This window comes from Ictidomys tridecemlineatus, chromosome 7 (genome assembly GCF_052094955.1).
Source record: "Ictidomys tridecemlineatus isolate mIctTri1 chromosome 7, mIctTri1.hap1, whole genome shotgun sequence".
Classification (NCBI taxonomy): Eukaryota; Metazoa; Chordata; class Mammalia; order Rodentia; family Sciuridae; genus Ictidomys; species Ictidomys tridecemlineatus.
In genome coordinates this window covers 198,102,784-198,117,543 of record NC_135483.1, presented here as the reverse complement: position 1 = coordinate 198,117,543, position 14,760 = coordinate 198,102,784, and the positions used below count along the sequence as shown (strand labels likewise).

The following is a 14,760-nucleotide window of genomic DNA, read 5'->3' as shown; positions in this document are numbered from 1 at the left end:
TAGTTGTATAATGCTTAATTCCTTCAAGATTACTTGCTCAAAAAAGTTCATATATAACCAACGTACACAGACCTTCTTTATCACTTACTTAAACCCTCTTATTTACTTAATCACATAGACTCTCTTATCCAGAAACACCTTTTCCTTCTATTAAATCCATACTTAGAACCTTCTAATTTCTCTTTCCCGTCTGTTAACTCTTTTTTTACATTTTGAAATAATCCTTGTAAATTTCTGGACTTAGGCAAATTATTCCATTTTAATAAGAGATATTTTATTATTTGCAGTACACAATAATCACATCTGTTGACCATTTCATGAAAACATGAAAATGTTTAAGTGTATAGAATTATACTGTTGTAGGGACGGACAAGGCAAGGCACCTAGGATAGCAGTGAAGACAGGGAAACAGTCCTATTTGGTTGCAGCCAGATTCAGAGGACACAGCTTCTGTCGTAATCAATTAATCCCCTGAACCCCAAGTTTAGGTAGTTTCAGAATTTTACACCCAGCTTGTAAGGAGAGGGTCTCAGAAGTTCACAGTCTGCAGAAGTTCACAAAAAGCAGTTGTTAACCCTTCAAGGACAGCACCTGGGAGGGGAGAGTTCTTCTCCCCTTTCTCCCCACCCCTGCCAGCTGTGACCATGGAGCCCAGTTGGTAACCTCCTTATCTTAGACATGTAGCCATCTCTGTGAAGCCCCGCTCAAGGCCAGAGGTCTTGTTCACATATTTTTGTGAAAAACTAGTAAGGGGGTGTCTAGCTTTTGGGATTGCTGATTTTTCCAGCCAGTGGCCAAGTAAAACATGAAAATAGGAAGTTTATCTACATTAAACTCTTTTGTAGACATTCTTTTGCTGAAAGTCCTTGTTGAGAGCCACAGCCAAGTCGGAATGGCGCCTGGCATTTTACCAGAAGGAGTGGTTGAGAGGTGGCGCCAGGAGCCATTAAGATGATGATAATTAAGTTGAGCTGTGTATAACTGGATGATGCTGGATTGAAACAGGCTGTGTATTCAGTTGTATATGGACCCTGCTGTCCGGCAATAGGGCGGCTCCTTCTGCCTCAGGTGCCCGTTCAGTTCCCGTTGAGTTCTCGTGGAGTGGAGCCTGGTTGATTGCGGAGAGAGTTCCGGGGGAGAGCGCATGGAGTTCGGCAATAAAGTAGTTCCTGTTTGACAAGTTCCTCATGGCGGCTCAATCATCTTGTGCCCAGCCAGACTGCGGCAAGTCCTAAAATCAGGCACGGTGAACACTGCTGGAGAAGGTCGGTGAAGACTTTTCTGTGGCCTGGGTAGGGAGGGGAAGACGGGAAGGCGGGCTGAGAGCAGCTCTGGATCTGAGAATGAGGAAGGAGATGGGAAACAATAATGGGAAAGGGGTTTGGGGTTTTCCTAGCAAGGAAACTTGAGCAGAAGATCAGGTAGAGCAGAGGGGAAGACGGGAGTGAGTATCCCCAAAAGCCTGTGAGGGACTTTAATTCTTAGTGACCTGTTTTCAGTGATGACAAAGCCACTTTAAGGCCATTTTCACCAGATCTTGGGTAGGGGTCCGAGGGCTCTCCTCAGCTCGTAAAAAGACCTGGTGGGACCAGGTGTGGGCACTGGCAGGAGAAGAGAGAGTGAGTGGTGCAGGGGTAGCTCAGAACCTGCCACCTCAGCAAGGGGCAACGTCCGAGGAAGGGCGGTGGCGCAGGTTTTTGATCTAGTAACTGGAGGGAGAAAGCAGGTTACTGAGGTGGGAGTGACGGCGGAGAGCCTGGGGCAGAAGGCCGAGGCCGAGGACCTATTCCAGCCAGGCGATAGGGTGGAGGTTCATTAGCAGGGTCAAAAGTGGGGGATGAGTCCGGAGGAGGAGAAAGTTGGGGATCGTGGTTGGGGGAGTTGGTTTGTAGGCTGGAAGAATTTGTAGAGGATTGCAAGAGGTGCAGAGAGCAGGATTGGAACGGAGCAAGAAGAAAGCCTGGACATAGCAGCTCTCTACCCATTTTTTCGAATGCTCACAGTAATTGTAGAGATCCCTTAGAATGGAGGGATCCAGGGACCCAAAAGGGGGCCATCTGCTTTGGTTGTCTAAGGGATAAGTGGGCCAGGCCTGGGTGCTATATTTGATCAATTTGGGGGGTTTGATGTCTGGTGTCAAGGAGAGGGTTTTGAGGTTATCCAAGAGGCATTGTAGGGGAGAGTCGACTGGCAGAGAGGACACATTACCCATGTTGCAAACATAGTATGAGGAGGAGGGAAGGGGACGCAAACGTAGTGTAGGAGAGAAGGAAGGAGACGCAAAGATAGTGCAGGAGAGAAGGAGGAAACTGATTTATTGGCAAAAGGGGCGTCCCCGCTAGAGCCAAAAATCAGGGGTGCCTTAGCTGCAGGTTCGAGCTGCAGAGATTGGTCGTCACCGAATCCTGACAGTCAAAGCTCTCGTCCTGGACGGAGCCAGAGCCGTGGGAGACCTTGGCCAAGGCTTTTCGGGACCCCTCCTGGAGAGGTCAGATACTCCCAGGGCTAGAAAGAGGGGAGAGAGAGACAGGGGAAGAGAGAGGAAGGGGAGGGTAAGTGTCTCTCTAGCAGCCTTGAAGGTGAGGACTAGGACTTTAGGAGAGCCACCGAGACCGTGAAGGTCTGGGAGGGTGTGAGGTTTGGTTCTCTGTTTTGTGTTCCCAGAGGTTACACAGTCCTTTGAGGGAGACCGGCAAAGCCTACGCTGGTGAACTACCAGCTGGGAAGGGAAGGGAACAGGTTTGAACCCAGGAGTCTATTCTGCCCTAGTCCCCGAGGGCCACCGTGGCCTTGAAGGCTGTGGTGGGGTGCTTTCCTCCCCGCAGGTGGGCAGAGAGGTTTGCTGGACAATCAAGGGTCAAATCCTCCTGACACCACCATTGGGTTCAGGAGTCCAGGAAGGGCAAATGCACCATTCGAAGGCCGGTGGTGGATGGAGTTCTGGCGATCAAAAAAATGGGTTCAGGGGCTGGGGATGTGGCTCAAGCGGTAGCGCTCGCCTGGCATGCGTGCGGCCCGGGTTCGATCCTCAGCACCACATACAAACAAAGATGTTGTGTCCGCCGAGAACTAAAAAATAAATATTAAAAAATTCTCTCTCTCTCTCTTTCTCTCTCCTCTCACTCTTTAAAAAAAAAAAAAAAGAATCATCATTATTATAAAAAAAAAAAAAAAAGAGAAAATGGGTTCAGGTCGTCCGGTGAGTGGCACTTCCGAAGGAAGAGGGACCCAAAAGTGGGTTTTAACCCTCTCCCGTTTTCGGCACCAAATGAAAGAAAAGTGACCACAACACTCAGAGCAACCAGGAGATCTTTATGGCAGCAGTACAATAGAGGAGAAGAGAGAGAAAGAGAAGGGGAGAGAGAGAGAGAGAGAGAGAGAGAGAGAGAGAGAGAGAGAGAGAGCACGTGCGCAAAGGAGACAGAGAGAGCAAGAGAGAGGGGCCTGGCAGGAGGGAGTTTTTATAGCCCAAATCTGATGGGGCCTCTGGTCTGCAAGCTGCCTTGTTGGCCCAAGGGGGGTTGAGTGTTCAGCCTTGAGCGGGGAGGTGGGGGGGTGGGGTGGGGGGGGTTGGGCGTTTGGGCTTGAAGCAAATAGTTGATAAAGAGCCAGGCAGAGGGTTGAGTGGCCAGGTCACCCTGCTCTGCAGACAGCTTACTCAGCCTGTCCTGCACCTGACAAGGGGCAGCCTCTAAGTTCTTGGCCCTCTGATCACAGAGGAGTCTTGAGGTACCCATGGAAGTCTTTGTCCCCAGCTCCCTGGGAGGTTGGTGAGAGTTTGGGGCCTGCAGTAGGGCTCCCACTCACAATCGGTGACCTTTGGTGTCAGCAAAGAAGGTGTCCTGGCTGCCACTCCCAGTAAGCATGGAGGCATGTGACAAGCACAGAGCTGTGGGGCACGGGGCCTTGTGCACACACAGGGTGCAAGCTCCCAGGAGCAGCACGCAGGAGCACGGGGCGCCCAGAGGCCCAGAGGTCTGTGCTGTGGTGCATGACCCACTTCCAACCCTGCCCTGAGAGCATGCTGCCACCAGCACCCCTCAAACCCCCGGGTGGGGGGGCAGCAGGCACACAGAGCAGGGAAGGAAGGACTGGGCCCCAGCAGAAGGCACAGTGGTGGAGAAGCACCAGGCTGGCCAGGGAGCCCCTGCCCTGCCCTGGAGCTGGAGCTGGGGCCAACGTGCTCATGGACAGCACCTGTGGTTGACCAGGACACCGGAGTCCTGGGAACAGCACTGGTAGGGAAGTAGCAGACCAGGCTGCATATCCCACCAGGCAGATAGGAGACCTCCTCGGTGGGGGGGAGGCCGGTGGGTCTGCAGGAGGTCTGCAGGAGGTCTGCAGAGAGAGAGAGCGAGCGAGCCAGCTCCTTGACCTGCACTGGGGGCACCTTGCTCTGTCCGGTGCATGTGCACGAAGCCCGGTCCTTTCCAGCAGGAACTCCAGAGCCCGCGAGGGCAGTCAGGGAAGGCCATGATGAGGCCCAGAGCAAGTATCCTGGCGGGAAGGTGGATGCAGCTTGCCAGCTAGGCCCTGGGCAGGACGTGGCCTGAGAGTGTCCTGCCAGGTTCACACTGTGGCGTGCTGAGGTGGTGGACCTTTAAGAGCTAGGCCGGAGCCAGGGAATGAGGTCATGGGGCCTGATCCTGGGAAGGGCTGATGCAGGTCATACGGAGTGAGTCAGTGTTGTAAAGCAAGACATGGGGGGACCACATGCTTGGTCCCTTCTGCATGTGGCCAGTCCCTTTCCATCTCTTCACCATATTCTGAGGCCTCACCAGAGACGAAACAGGTAGGCTGCCCAACTTAGCCTCCCAAACTTGAGCTAAATAAGTCTCTTCTTTTTATGAAATACCCAGCTCAGGTGTTTTCTTATAGCAACTTAGGATGGACCCAGACATGGATCTTGTGTGTCCAATCACCAGGAACTGGGGTATGTGTGTCCCGCAGCACAGATGCAGGAGACATGGGTAAGCAGATGTGCAATAAAGCTTGCTGGCCTGGAATCTATCACCTTGTTTAAAACCCCAGGTGTGGGGAGGATTTGGGGAAGCACCATGTAGCTCGCTCCTTCCCTGGGCCGTTCCTGCACGCACTCCTGGTCCTCATGCAGGCTTACCTGGGAGAGGCCGTCCTTCCAGGCCCTCAGGGAGCTGGGCCTTCCCGTGACAGCTTGCTCACTCTGAACCGGCAAGGATAGTGCTCAGGAGGCATATGGGGCAGGTCCTCCAGCAGGGTGTTGACGCCCAGTGGAGGCCTGGCTGGGGAGCTCCTGCAAGGACACTTGGGCTGTGGCTCCACTCCCGAGAGGAAGTATCATGGCGGGCAGGTGGATGCAGGTTGCCAGCTAGGCCCTGGGCAAAGGCCCTGGCAGGGAGGAGGAGCGCTGGGTTCAGCCTGTGGCAGGCTCTGGGCTGCTGAGCTTGTGCCTTTGAGGCCAGAGCCCATCAGGGCAGGAAGGAGACAACAGAGGACACACAGCATGTTCCTGTCTGTCCCCACACCAGCAGACCTGTGTCCAGCATATGGTCCTGGGGTCACTCCAGTCTCTGACCTCTCTAGCTACAGGTACCAGGCTGGGGCTGCCTTGGCAAGCAGCCAGGGTGGACTGGGCCTGGAGGGGACACAGCTGGCCACCTCACACCTGTCAGTCCATCCCTCCCTCCCAGGCCAGCCGTGGAGGGTGCCCCCGAGAGGGGAGCCCTCCAGGGCTGCTGGCTTTGGCTTTGAACCTGTCCTCGGGGAATATCCTGAGTCGGGGTGCTGGGGGACCTCTGGGCCTGGCCCCAGCACCCCGGTCCTGCAGGGGCAGCTTCAGGTGCAGGTCTTCCAATAGCACCAGGGCCCGGCCCAGAGGACGCCCAGGGGGCTGAAGTGCGCCCCGGAGGCCTGGTCCTGCATGTGGCACTGTGGGCACCGAGGGCTCTGTGAGGGCCTGGCCATGGCAGGTGCTGGTGCACTCCTAGGGAAGGACCGCGTCTCCTTGGCCCTGGTGGCCGCCTGCTGTCTGAGCATGGGACTCTGCCTGCAGCCAGCAGGTCAGCAGCCGACTTGCAACGGGCCTCCTCCAGCACCAGGAGATGCTTCCCTGAGTCGAGGGAACCTGGCCCCACTGGCTCTGAGACCCCTGCATCTCCTGAGTCGAGGGGCCAGGAATTCAGCATGGCTCTCCGTGCCCCGTCTGCAGTCGGTACCTGTCGTGCACACAGGTTGGAGTGTGTGTGTGCACAGGTGGGAGTTGCTGCCTGTCCCTCCTGTGTGGGTGCACCGTGTGACAGGCACCCCGGAGCCCTGGGCAGGGTGAGGTGGGACTTGCAGTTCCATGAGCAAGAGCCTCTATTGAGTGTGTGTTCTCCAGAGACCCCCTTTTCCAGGGGTTCTCAGCCCTCAGGGGGCAGCAGTCATCTGGGTCCTCCCAAGGCCTATGCCCAAGTTCAAGGCCAGTCTTAGCAACTTAGTGAGACCATGTCAAAAATAAAAAATGAAAAGAGCTGGGGTGTGGCTCATGGTTAAATGCCCTTGGGTTCATTCCCCAGTGAGCAGACTAAGAGCACGGCTCCGGCCGGGTGCTCTCAGGGGGCAGCCAGGAGCCTACGGGCACAGGTGGCCACCCTGGGCAGCTGGTGGGCCTACCCCCTGCCTGTGGCTTGCAGTTTAGGAAGGGTTTGTCGGGAGGTGGTCCCACAGGGAGTGGTCAGTCCCACAGGGAGCCGAGGAGCAGCTGATTTCAGTAAATGAAGTAGTTACAAAAACTGTGAGATTCCATTCTGCCTCCTGCCTGGTAGGAACTGAGAGGCCAAGTGTGGAGGAGACCCCAAGCCACAGGGTGCTGACTTGCTACCGACGGCAGAGGCACTGGGCCTCCTGTCGGAACACCTGGGCAGGGTGTGGGGGCCCCACTGGAACCGGGGAAGGGTCACGAAGCCCAGGCCACCACGCCACACACACGTCCAACAGCCAGAAGCAGCCCTGCCCCAGCAGGTGGGCCTCAGTCAGAAGGCAGGTGGGAGAACGGAGCCCTGGACAAGGAGATGCGTCCAACAGGTCTATCAAGGTAGGACAGACAGTCATGCCAGCCTGAGGCCAGGGAAGCTGGTGCCCAGGAGAGGCAGGGCAGGGTGACGGACATAAAACTCAGAGCCGATTCCCCAGGGTGGAGAGCTGCCTGCAGCGCCCTGCTGCTCCAAACAGAGGGAGGTGGTCAGGAACCGGAGAGCAGGAGACCCCAGAGGCCTGCAGCAGGGTCACAGGACGAGGCAGCTCGGCAGCCCAAGCCCCGCTCTCTGTGCACCCAGCACCCAGAGCCAGTCCCTGCTTTCTCCTGACCTCTGGAATGGTGCTTAACTCCTCCAAGTGGCCTCTCACGTGCAGGACAGGTCACTGTCAGAGCGTGAACACGCCAGGAGTGATGAGTGGGAACAGCACAGCAGCCAAGACTTCAGAGATGGGGGCTTCCGTGGTGAGCCTAGCCTGCTGCGTGGGGTCTGCCATCAAGCTGGCCTGGGACCAGTGGTCCCCAGCCATAGGGAACCCGCGGAGGGGCAGGATGTCCAGCAGGACTTGGGGACATATTTTTCTTCAGGGCTCTGGACACCAGGCCCTTAGGCCCAGGGGCAAGGCCATAGGTCCCTGGGATCTGCTCACAGCCCCCTGTCCAGGTGACCGTTCTACACGCAATGCAGCTGCACAGAGGTTTTCCAGAAAGGTCTCCTTCCAGGACGCGCGTGTGTCTGTCTTGTCCTGGGTGGCTCTGTCCTGCTCCCACCCAGGCTCAGACCTTCGTCCCGGAGGACGATGAAGGCTGCTCAGAGAGCCAGCTGGTGAGGATGCAGGCCTCTGCACACAGGGCCCTGTGGGAAGCCTGTCTGCCTGTCCCTCCGTGTTTCAGGCCCAGGGCATGGAGGGCTGGGTGCACCCCTGACTCCCACTGAGGAGGAGACCTGCTTCCACAACTCCCTCACCAGAGCTCCAGAGCCCGGCAGCACAGATGCTGGCGGACTTCCCCAGGGCCCCGCCACACAGGGGAGGCAGCCAGAGGAGGAGGAGATGCTGCCGGCTGTGTGTGAGACAGGTCCCCCTCCAGGACTGCAGAGCTCCTACAGCTCGGCATGGAAGGGGACACCAGTTTTAAAATGGGCGTCCGTCTCAGCTGCCGATGGACCTTTACCTATTTACCTGCAGAGCTGACCATCAAAGCCAGTGCCTCACACAGGTAGGCAAGTGCTCTACCCTGAGCCACAGTCCCAGCCCCTGGGCAAAGACCTTGAGGAGACAGACATGAATGTCAGTAAGCCACAAAGATGGTCACCGTCACGGTCATGAGGGAAGGTACAAGTGCCCGCCCAGAGGGTCACTTCACACCCACCGCAACTGTCCTAAAGGAGGCTGTGGCGGGGACGAGGAGGACGGGTGACTGAAGCGTGCCAGCCCCAGGCTTTGAGGTGGCCCCGTCATCTCAGGAAGCAGAATGTCAGATGTGGGGTTGACCGTGTGACGGCCCAGCGTGCTGGTGCAGGCCTGTGATCCCAGAGGCTCAGGAGGCCGAGGCAGGAGAATCACAAGTTCAAAGCCAGCCTCAGAACTTAGCCAGACCCAAAGGAAGTTAGGGAGACCCTGTCTCAAAACACCCAAGGCTGGGGTTGTGGCCCTGGGTCCAGAGGTACCACACAACTCAGCCGCTCCTCCAAAGGGGTGTCCTGGGGAGAAACGAACACTGTCCACACAGGGCTGGTGAAGGCAGTATCTCAGCCGCACGCAGAACAGCAGTGTCCACCATCTGTCAGCAACAGGCCCTGCGGCACGCCCACCACGGAATGCTGTTCAAGTCAGCCTTTATGAGGAGAGAGGCCCGTGAGCCCACTGTTGTGGAGGCTGGTGGGTCGCTGCCCAGCTTGGCTCTGGGGAGGACCTCACTTGGCAGGCAAGGGCTCCTGCCCTGAGCCACAGTCCAGCCCCATGGGCAAAGGTTTTGAAGAGACAGCAGGCGAGAAGAGTTCACAGGGCCAGACAGTGGCCAGAAGGAGAAAGAGACCTGGAACACCCTTCCATCAGACCCTGGGGACACCCTGGCCCACCCCCTCAGCAGGCCACACTGGGGACCAAGCTTCTGACCTGGGACTCGTGGGACACACTCAAACATATCCAAACTGAGCTGGAGACATAGCACCTGCAGCAAGACGGCAGCGAGGGTGACAGGTGGGCTCACAGAAACTGCCCGAAGACTGGGCTCGTGGGAAGCCGACTCGGGCCAAGCCAGCCCCTCACAGGCGGTGACGACACCCTGAGGAGCAGGAGGCACAATACACTGACATCGCAGAGCAGAGGACCCTCCGCCAGCCACCTGAACCCAAGGGAAGAGTGTGAGTTCTTCAGGGAGAAGCACAGGACATCCACAGAGGAACCCAGACGGCACAGAGTGTGAACGGGACGGACAGACAGAAAAGAGGACAGACTGAGTGAATAGAGCTTCACACAAAACGTGTCCCAAGTCCCGAGTGGGCCAAGAGGCCCTCCCTGTGGAAGCTGGGCTGTGGGGTGGCCGCTGTGGGCTGGGCCTGGAGCCTGCGGGGCTCTTGGGCCTCGGTGCAGGGCCACTGCACACGCAGGGCCACACCACAGGAGACTGGCTTCCAGCCCTTTGGGTGTTCACCCAGATGGGGAACCGCTGGGCCCTCTGGAGACTCTGGGCTTGATTATTTTCAATACCCTGATTTTATTTATTTTTATGTGGTGCTGAGGCTCGAACCCAGTGCCTTGCATATCACTGAGCCACAGCCCAGCCCTGGGCCTGATTTTTGAGACACCTCCTTACTATTTTCCACAGCAGCTGCTCCATTTTATGGCCCCCCCACACCCATGGCCGTCCTGATGCATGGAGGTAGGGCGGTCTGCCCCAGGTACCTGGTGTAGGAGCAGGCAGTGGGCCCAGGTAGGACTGTGCAGTCCCCTGGGCAGATGGGGGAGTGAAGAGAGGTCTAAAGGGGAAGAGATGGAGGGTGCAGAGGACTCCTGAGGTGATGAGTTTGGAGGCCAAGATCCCTTCCTAGCCCACACCACAGGAGGGACCTCTCTTCCTGCCGTCTCCCCGGCTATGGCTCGCCCCCAGGCAGCTCTCTCCCAGCCCCTCATGCAGGATGGGTGGGGGCCTAGGCTTGCAGACCCCTGCGGCCACCCCAGGCCCATCCGTGACTCTACCCCCAGGACAAGTAACGGCAGGCTGCAGACCCAGGGATGGGCTCCCTGATCCTGATCCTGGGCCTGGCTGGGCTGCCAGGGCTGCTGGGGGCCACCTGGGAGAACCAGGAGGGGTGTCCACACCCAGCCCAGGATGGCTCCCCTCCACCACGTCCCTCCATGCCCTCTCTCTGCTGCACCCATGTCTGACCCCCCCAGGCCCCAGACACCCTAGGCCACAGAAGACTGGGTGGAGGAAAACTGAACCCTGTGTGTGGGCACAGGGCTGCAGGCAGGAGAACCAGAGGGCAAGGGCAGCCCTGGGTCCCCCATCCCCGCCAGCCTTCACTAGTCTCTGAGCCCCTCTTCGGGCCTGTGGCCAGGGTCAGGTGAGCAGGAAGCAGGGCCAGGACCAGGGTGCCTGTCCCTCCCACCTCCAGGAGTAGAGGGAAGCCTCCAGCACTGGCCAGAGGTGGCCCTGACAACAGAGGATGGCTTCTTGGCTTTTCAGCAGCTGTGAGTGAGGCTGCGTTCATCTCCCTGCGCTGTGGGCAGGTGGGGCCTGTGTCCACCTCAGGAGGGCCTGAACACAGACCTGGGCAAGGCCAGGACACGGCAGCAGGAAGGGTTCTGTCTCCCCAGGGGGCCAAAGTCTTCTTACTCTGCTTAAACTTAGGAGACCAACATCTGAACCAAGCCAGAGCCCCAGGCTGGGGGCACTGGGAGGGAGCCCTGGGCTCTGAGGGGCCTGACGTGGGCCACGATGCTCTCCCCAGGGTGCCACACATGGGGCCTTAAGAAAAGGCGTCTCTCCATCTCACTGGGTCAGCCCCAGCCCTGCCCCTGCCCCCACTCACTAACGGCAGTCCTAACTGCCCCGACCCAGGCCCAACTCCACAGCACTGCCCTGCTCGGCAGGCCTTCGGGGTCGCACGGACGGCAAGTGTGTAACGAGCACCAGAGGCGTCCTGCAGAGCAGCTCTCCGCCCTTGCTGTCCACTGTCACCTCTTAGGCAATGGGATATTCAGTATGTAGTAAGTCCCTGTGCCCTGGTGGCCTCTGGCACTGGCCACTTGCTCTCTCGGCCCACATTGGGACACAGTGCTCACACTCCAGGGAGGAGCAGTGTTTCTGCCTTGACCCTAACCTGGGAACGCATGGACACCACCTGGCTTCCTCCCTCCCTCTAGCCTGGATTTGCACCACTCTCCCAGTTCAGCAAGGTGGTGGAGGCCGACCGTGTGTTGAGGATACCTTCCTGCCTCACCATGGGGGCCAGGACTGGAGGCTGCTGGTGGGGCGGCAGCCACTTTTCTTTCTTTCTTTTTTTTTAGTTTTTGGCAGACACAACATCTTTGTATGTGGTGCTGAGGATCTAACCCGGGCCGCACGCATGCCAGGCGAGCGCGCTACCGCTTGAGCCACATCCCCAGCCCTGCAGCCACCTTTCAAAGTCTTCTGGCCAGGGCGGGGGCCGTGCAGGCCCTGACTGTGGTAGGGCAGCTGTGGCTAGAGCCCAGGGAGGGAAGAGGATGCTGCACCCTGCCTGCTGGGCCTGGGAGAAGAGGGCCATACTCCCGTGAGAGCCCCCTTCCTCTGCCCCGGAGCAGGTCACATTGGTCAGCACAGTGGAGTCCTCTTCCTGGGCTCGGCTCTGCTGCATGCCTCTCCTACATCCTGGCAGGGCCGCAGTGGGAATAGTGTGGGGATCAGAGAGGGGACACATGAGACGGGGCCCAGATGCCACCCCACACCCCACAAAAAACCCATTTTACAGGCATGAAGGCAGGCATGAAGGGCTTCTGCACCCACCTCTGTTCTAGCACGTGCTGGAGACCCTGCCCAGGGCCTAGGCATCTGGGATGGGTTTCTACCTGGTACAGTGACTTCTCGGAGAGGCCTCAGAGGTCATGGCCAATCTCTTAGCAGGAAGCTGGTCTCCACAGCAGTCCAACAGCCCCCAGGACAGGGTAGGTGGGAGCTTTTCTTTGGGCCCTGCCCAGGTGGTGGCAGCCACATGCCGGCCCTTGCGGCACTGGCAGACTGCCCAGGAACAGGCCGAGAGAGACACCCCGTGTGGCTGTGGCCATGGCAGGTCTCCCCAGCCTGGACCACCTGCCTTTATTTGAAAAGGGGGTGTGGAGCCTGGTGCCTGCACCCAGAGGCAGCTTCACACATCCCCATCAAGTGCAAGGTGCCTCTGAGAGCCTGTCAGGATGGCTGGGAGGGGCACTGCCGGGGACAGCCACAGGGTCCTCCGGCCAGTGCAGCTCCACTTACTGAGCTGAGGCCCTCCTCTGTCATGAAGCTGTGTTGAGTGCTGGGCCCCGGTGTCACTTAAGAACATCAAAAGACCAGGTCAGCACTTCCTGGAGACATGTCCCACTTGCTCAGGGCTGCTGTGGTGGGGTGTGGCCTTGTTGCTGCAGTGGGAGGGGGCCCACCCTCTCCTCCCAGGTCCTGGGCTGACCCTGAGCTGGAGCTTCTCGTGGTACCAATGCTGGCTGTCTTCTGGCACCAGCTGCCCTGGAGGCCCTCAGCTCAGCTGGCACCAGGCCCATTCTGGGACCTCTTCTGCCTGCCGTAGAGCCTCCTCTACTCATGCCCTCGTCCTGGCTGGAGTCATTCCTTTATCACCAAGTCCCCTCCCAGTGGCCTCAGCCCTTAGTACCTCCCAGGCTGCCCCATTCTTGGCTTTGACCAGCAGGCAAAGGCCTTGCAGGCTGTCGAGCCTGGCCAGCAGCAGGCACAGGGTATTTCTGTACAGGACTGCATTGAAGAAGCCTCCCAGTAGCAGGAGAGGACATGGGAGGGTGCAGTGCTAGCAGGGCCTGATCTCATAGCCTGCAGAGTGTCAGCTGGGAACACTGCAGTGTCAGGCGAAGCTCAGCTTTCCCTAGCCTCCTGCAGCTTTGCTCTCTTGCTCTGGCTGCAAAGGCTGAGGAAGAATCAGCTCCCAGGGCTCCTGGTCTCTGCTGATGGTAGCAACATGGTTCCATGGGCCCCAAGGCTGTGTGCCCTGGAACAGCATTGGAGCAGGCTTCTGGAGGCACCTCACACCAAGAGGACCCCAAGGGGCATATGTGTGTCAAATATCTAGGATGCTCACCCTGTATGCATTGTTCCGTGTATATGCTCTAGAGCCCAAGTGCTCTGATGCTTTTTCCAAGTTGCACTGCATTATTTTTATTTAGAGATAGGGTCTGGCTAAGTTGCCTAGTGCCTCACTAAGTTGCCTAGGCTTGACTCAAACTTGTGATCCTCCTGCCTCAGACTCCTGAGATGCTGGTATTTCAGGCAAGCACCACTGCACCCAGCAGCTGCATTGGTCTTTGCAGGAGAGACAGAGACACACACAGAGACAAACAGAGCAGCAAACATAGTCGTCGTCTTGTTGGGTCCCAGGTACCAGGGAGAGCCCAAGTGCAAAATCTTCTATGGGAGTTCTATTTGACGAGAGAGAGAGAGAGAGAGAGAGAGAGAGAGAGAGAGAGAGAGAGAGAGAGAGAGAATGAATTTTAATTTTTTTTTTTTTTTAGTTTTCGGCGGACACAACATCTTTGTTGGTATGTGGTGCTGAGAATTGAACCCGGGCCGCACGCATGCCAGGCGAGCGCTACCGCTTGAGCCACATCCCCAGCCCTTGACTATAATTTTTATATCAAATTATGTAACATTTAGAGATACATTTGGGGGGTTGGGGATGAATCTGAGTAGTAAAGTGCTTGCCTAGCATGTGCAAGGCCCTGGGTTTGCACCCCCAGAACCAGAAAAGATAGACAGGCATTTAGTAAAAGTTAAAAAATAAGTCTCCAACTATTGTGGTTTAACAAAAGAAAGGCCTTCTGTGTAGCACTTGGTCTGGTTCCATGACTCCAAGATGGTAGGACCCCATGTGCCTCAAGGCTGCAGGATGGCTGCAGAGATCTAGCCCAAGCCCACATTCAAAGGGGCAACGGCCACTTTGCTCAGGGAAGCAGTGTCATTGGCTGAGCAGGAGCTAGGAAGGCTGCAAAGCAATGGGTCCAATGACAAGGTGAGACAAACAAGCCTCACCCACAGGAGGATCTCTGGTATGAACAACATTATCTTGATGGGAGGCACTGAGAGACAGCCAAGGGCTCTGACTTCCTGACATTCCACTGCTCCAAAGAGAGCCATGGACTGCGGGCCTGGGTGGGAAGGGCAGGCCAAGACCCTCCAGCCCCTCCAGGGCTCCCCTCCCTCCTGCACTGTCCTCCCTCTGTCTCCCCTCCCTCCTGCTCCCTCTCTCTTCTGCTCCCCCTCCCTCCTTGTTTCCCTCCCTCCAGCTCCCCCTCCCTCTGCTTTCCCCCATACTATACTGTCCTCCTTCCTGCTCTCCCTCCCTCTACTCTCCCCCCTCCTGTACTGTCCTCCTTCCTGCTCCCCCTCCCTCCTACAGTGTCCTCCCTCCTTGTCCCCCTCCCTCCTGCTCCCCTTCCCTCCTTGTCCCCCTCCCTCCTGCTCCCTCTTCCTCCTGCTTTCCTCTTCTTCCTGCTCCCCCTCCCTCCTACAGTTTCCTCCCTCCCGCTCCCCCTCCCTCCTGCTCTTCCCTCCAGTACTGT

General features: G+C 57.5%; 2 protein-coding genes across 2 annotated transcripts in view; both read right to left on the bottom strand.

The window, feature by feature from the left end:
• Positions 1-3,605: 3,605 nt before the first annotated feature.
• Ano7 (anoctamin 7) lies at positions 3,606-13,254 on the bottom strand. The gene is given in 4 exon segments (XM_078018487.1): positions 3,606-7,763; positions 7,766-7,801; positions 9,112-9,280; positions 11,565-13,254. Coding segments are annotated over 4 exon segments (726 nt in total). The 5' UTR covers positions 11,901-13,254; the 3' UTR covers positions 3,606-7,578.
• An 80-nt stretch (positions 13,255-13,334) lies between these two features.
• Positions 13,335-14,760, bottom strand: part of Ppp1r7 (protein phosphatase 1 regulatory subunit 7) — a 29,489-nt gene continuing 28,063 nt past the window's right edge. The window contains exon 10 of the mRNA XM_040268213.2: positions 13,335-13,620. Coding sequence (XP_040124147.1) covers positions 13,468-13,620 — 153 coding nt within the window. The 3' untranslated portion in view covers positions 13,335-13,467. The remainder of the gene's footprint in view (positions 13,621-14,760) is intronic.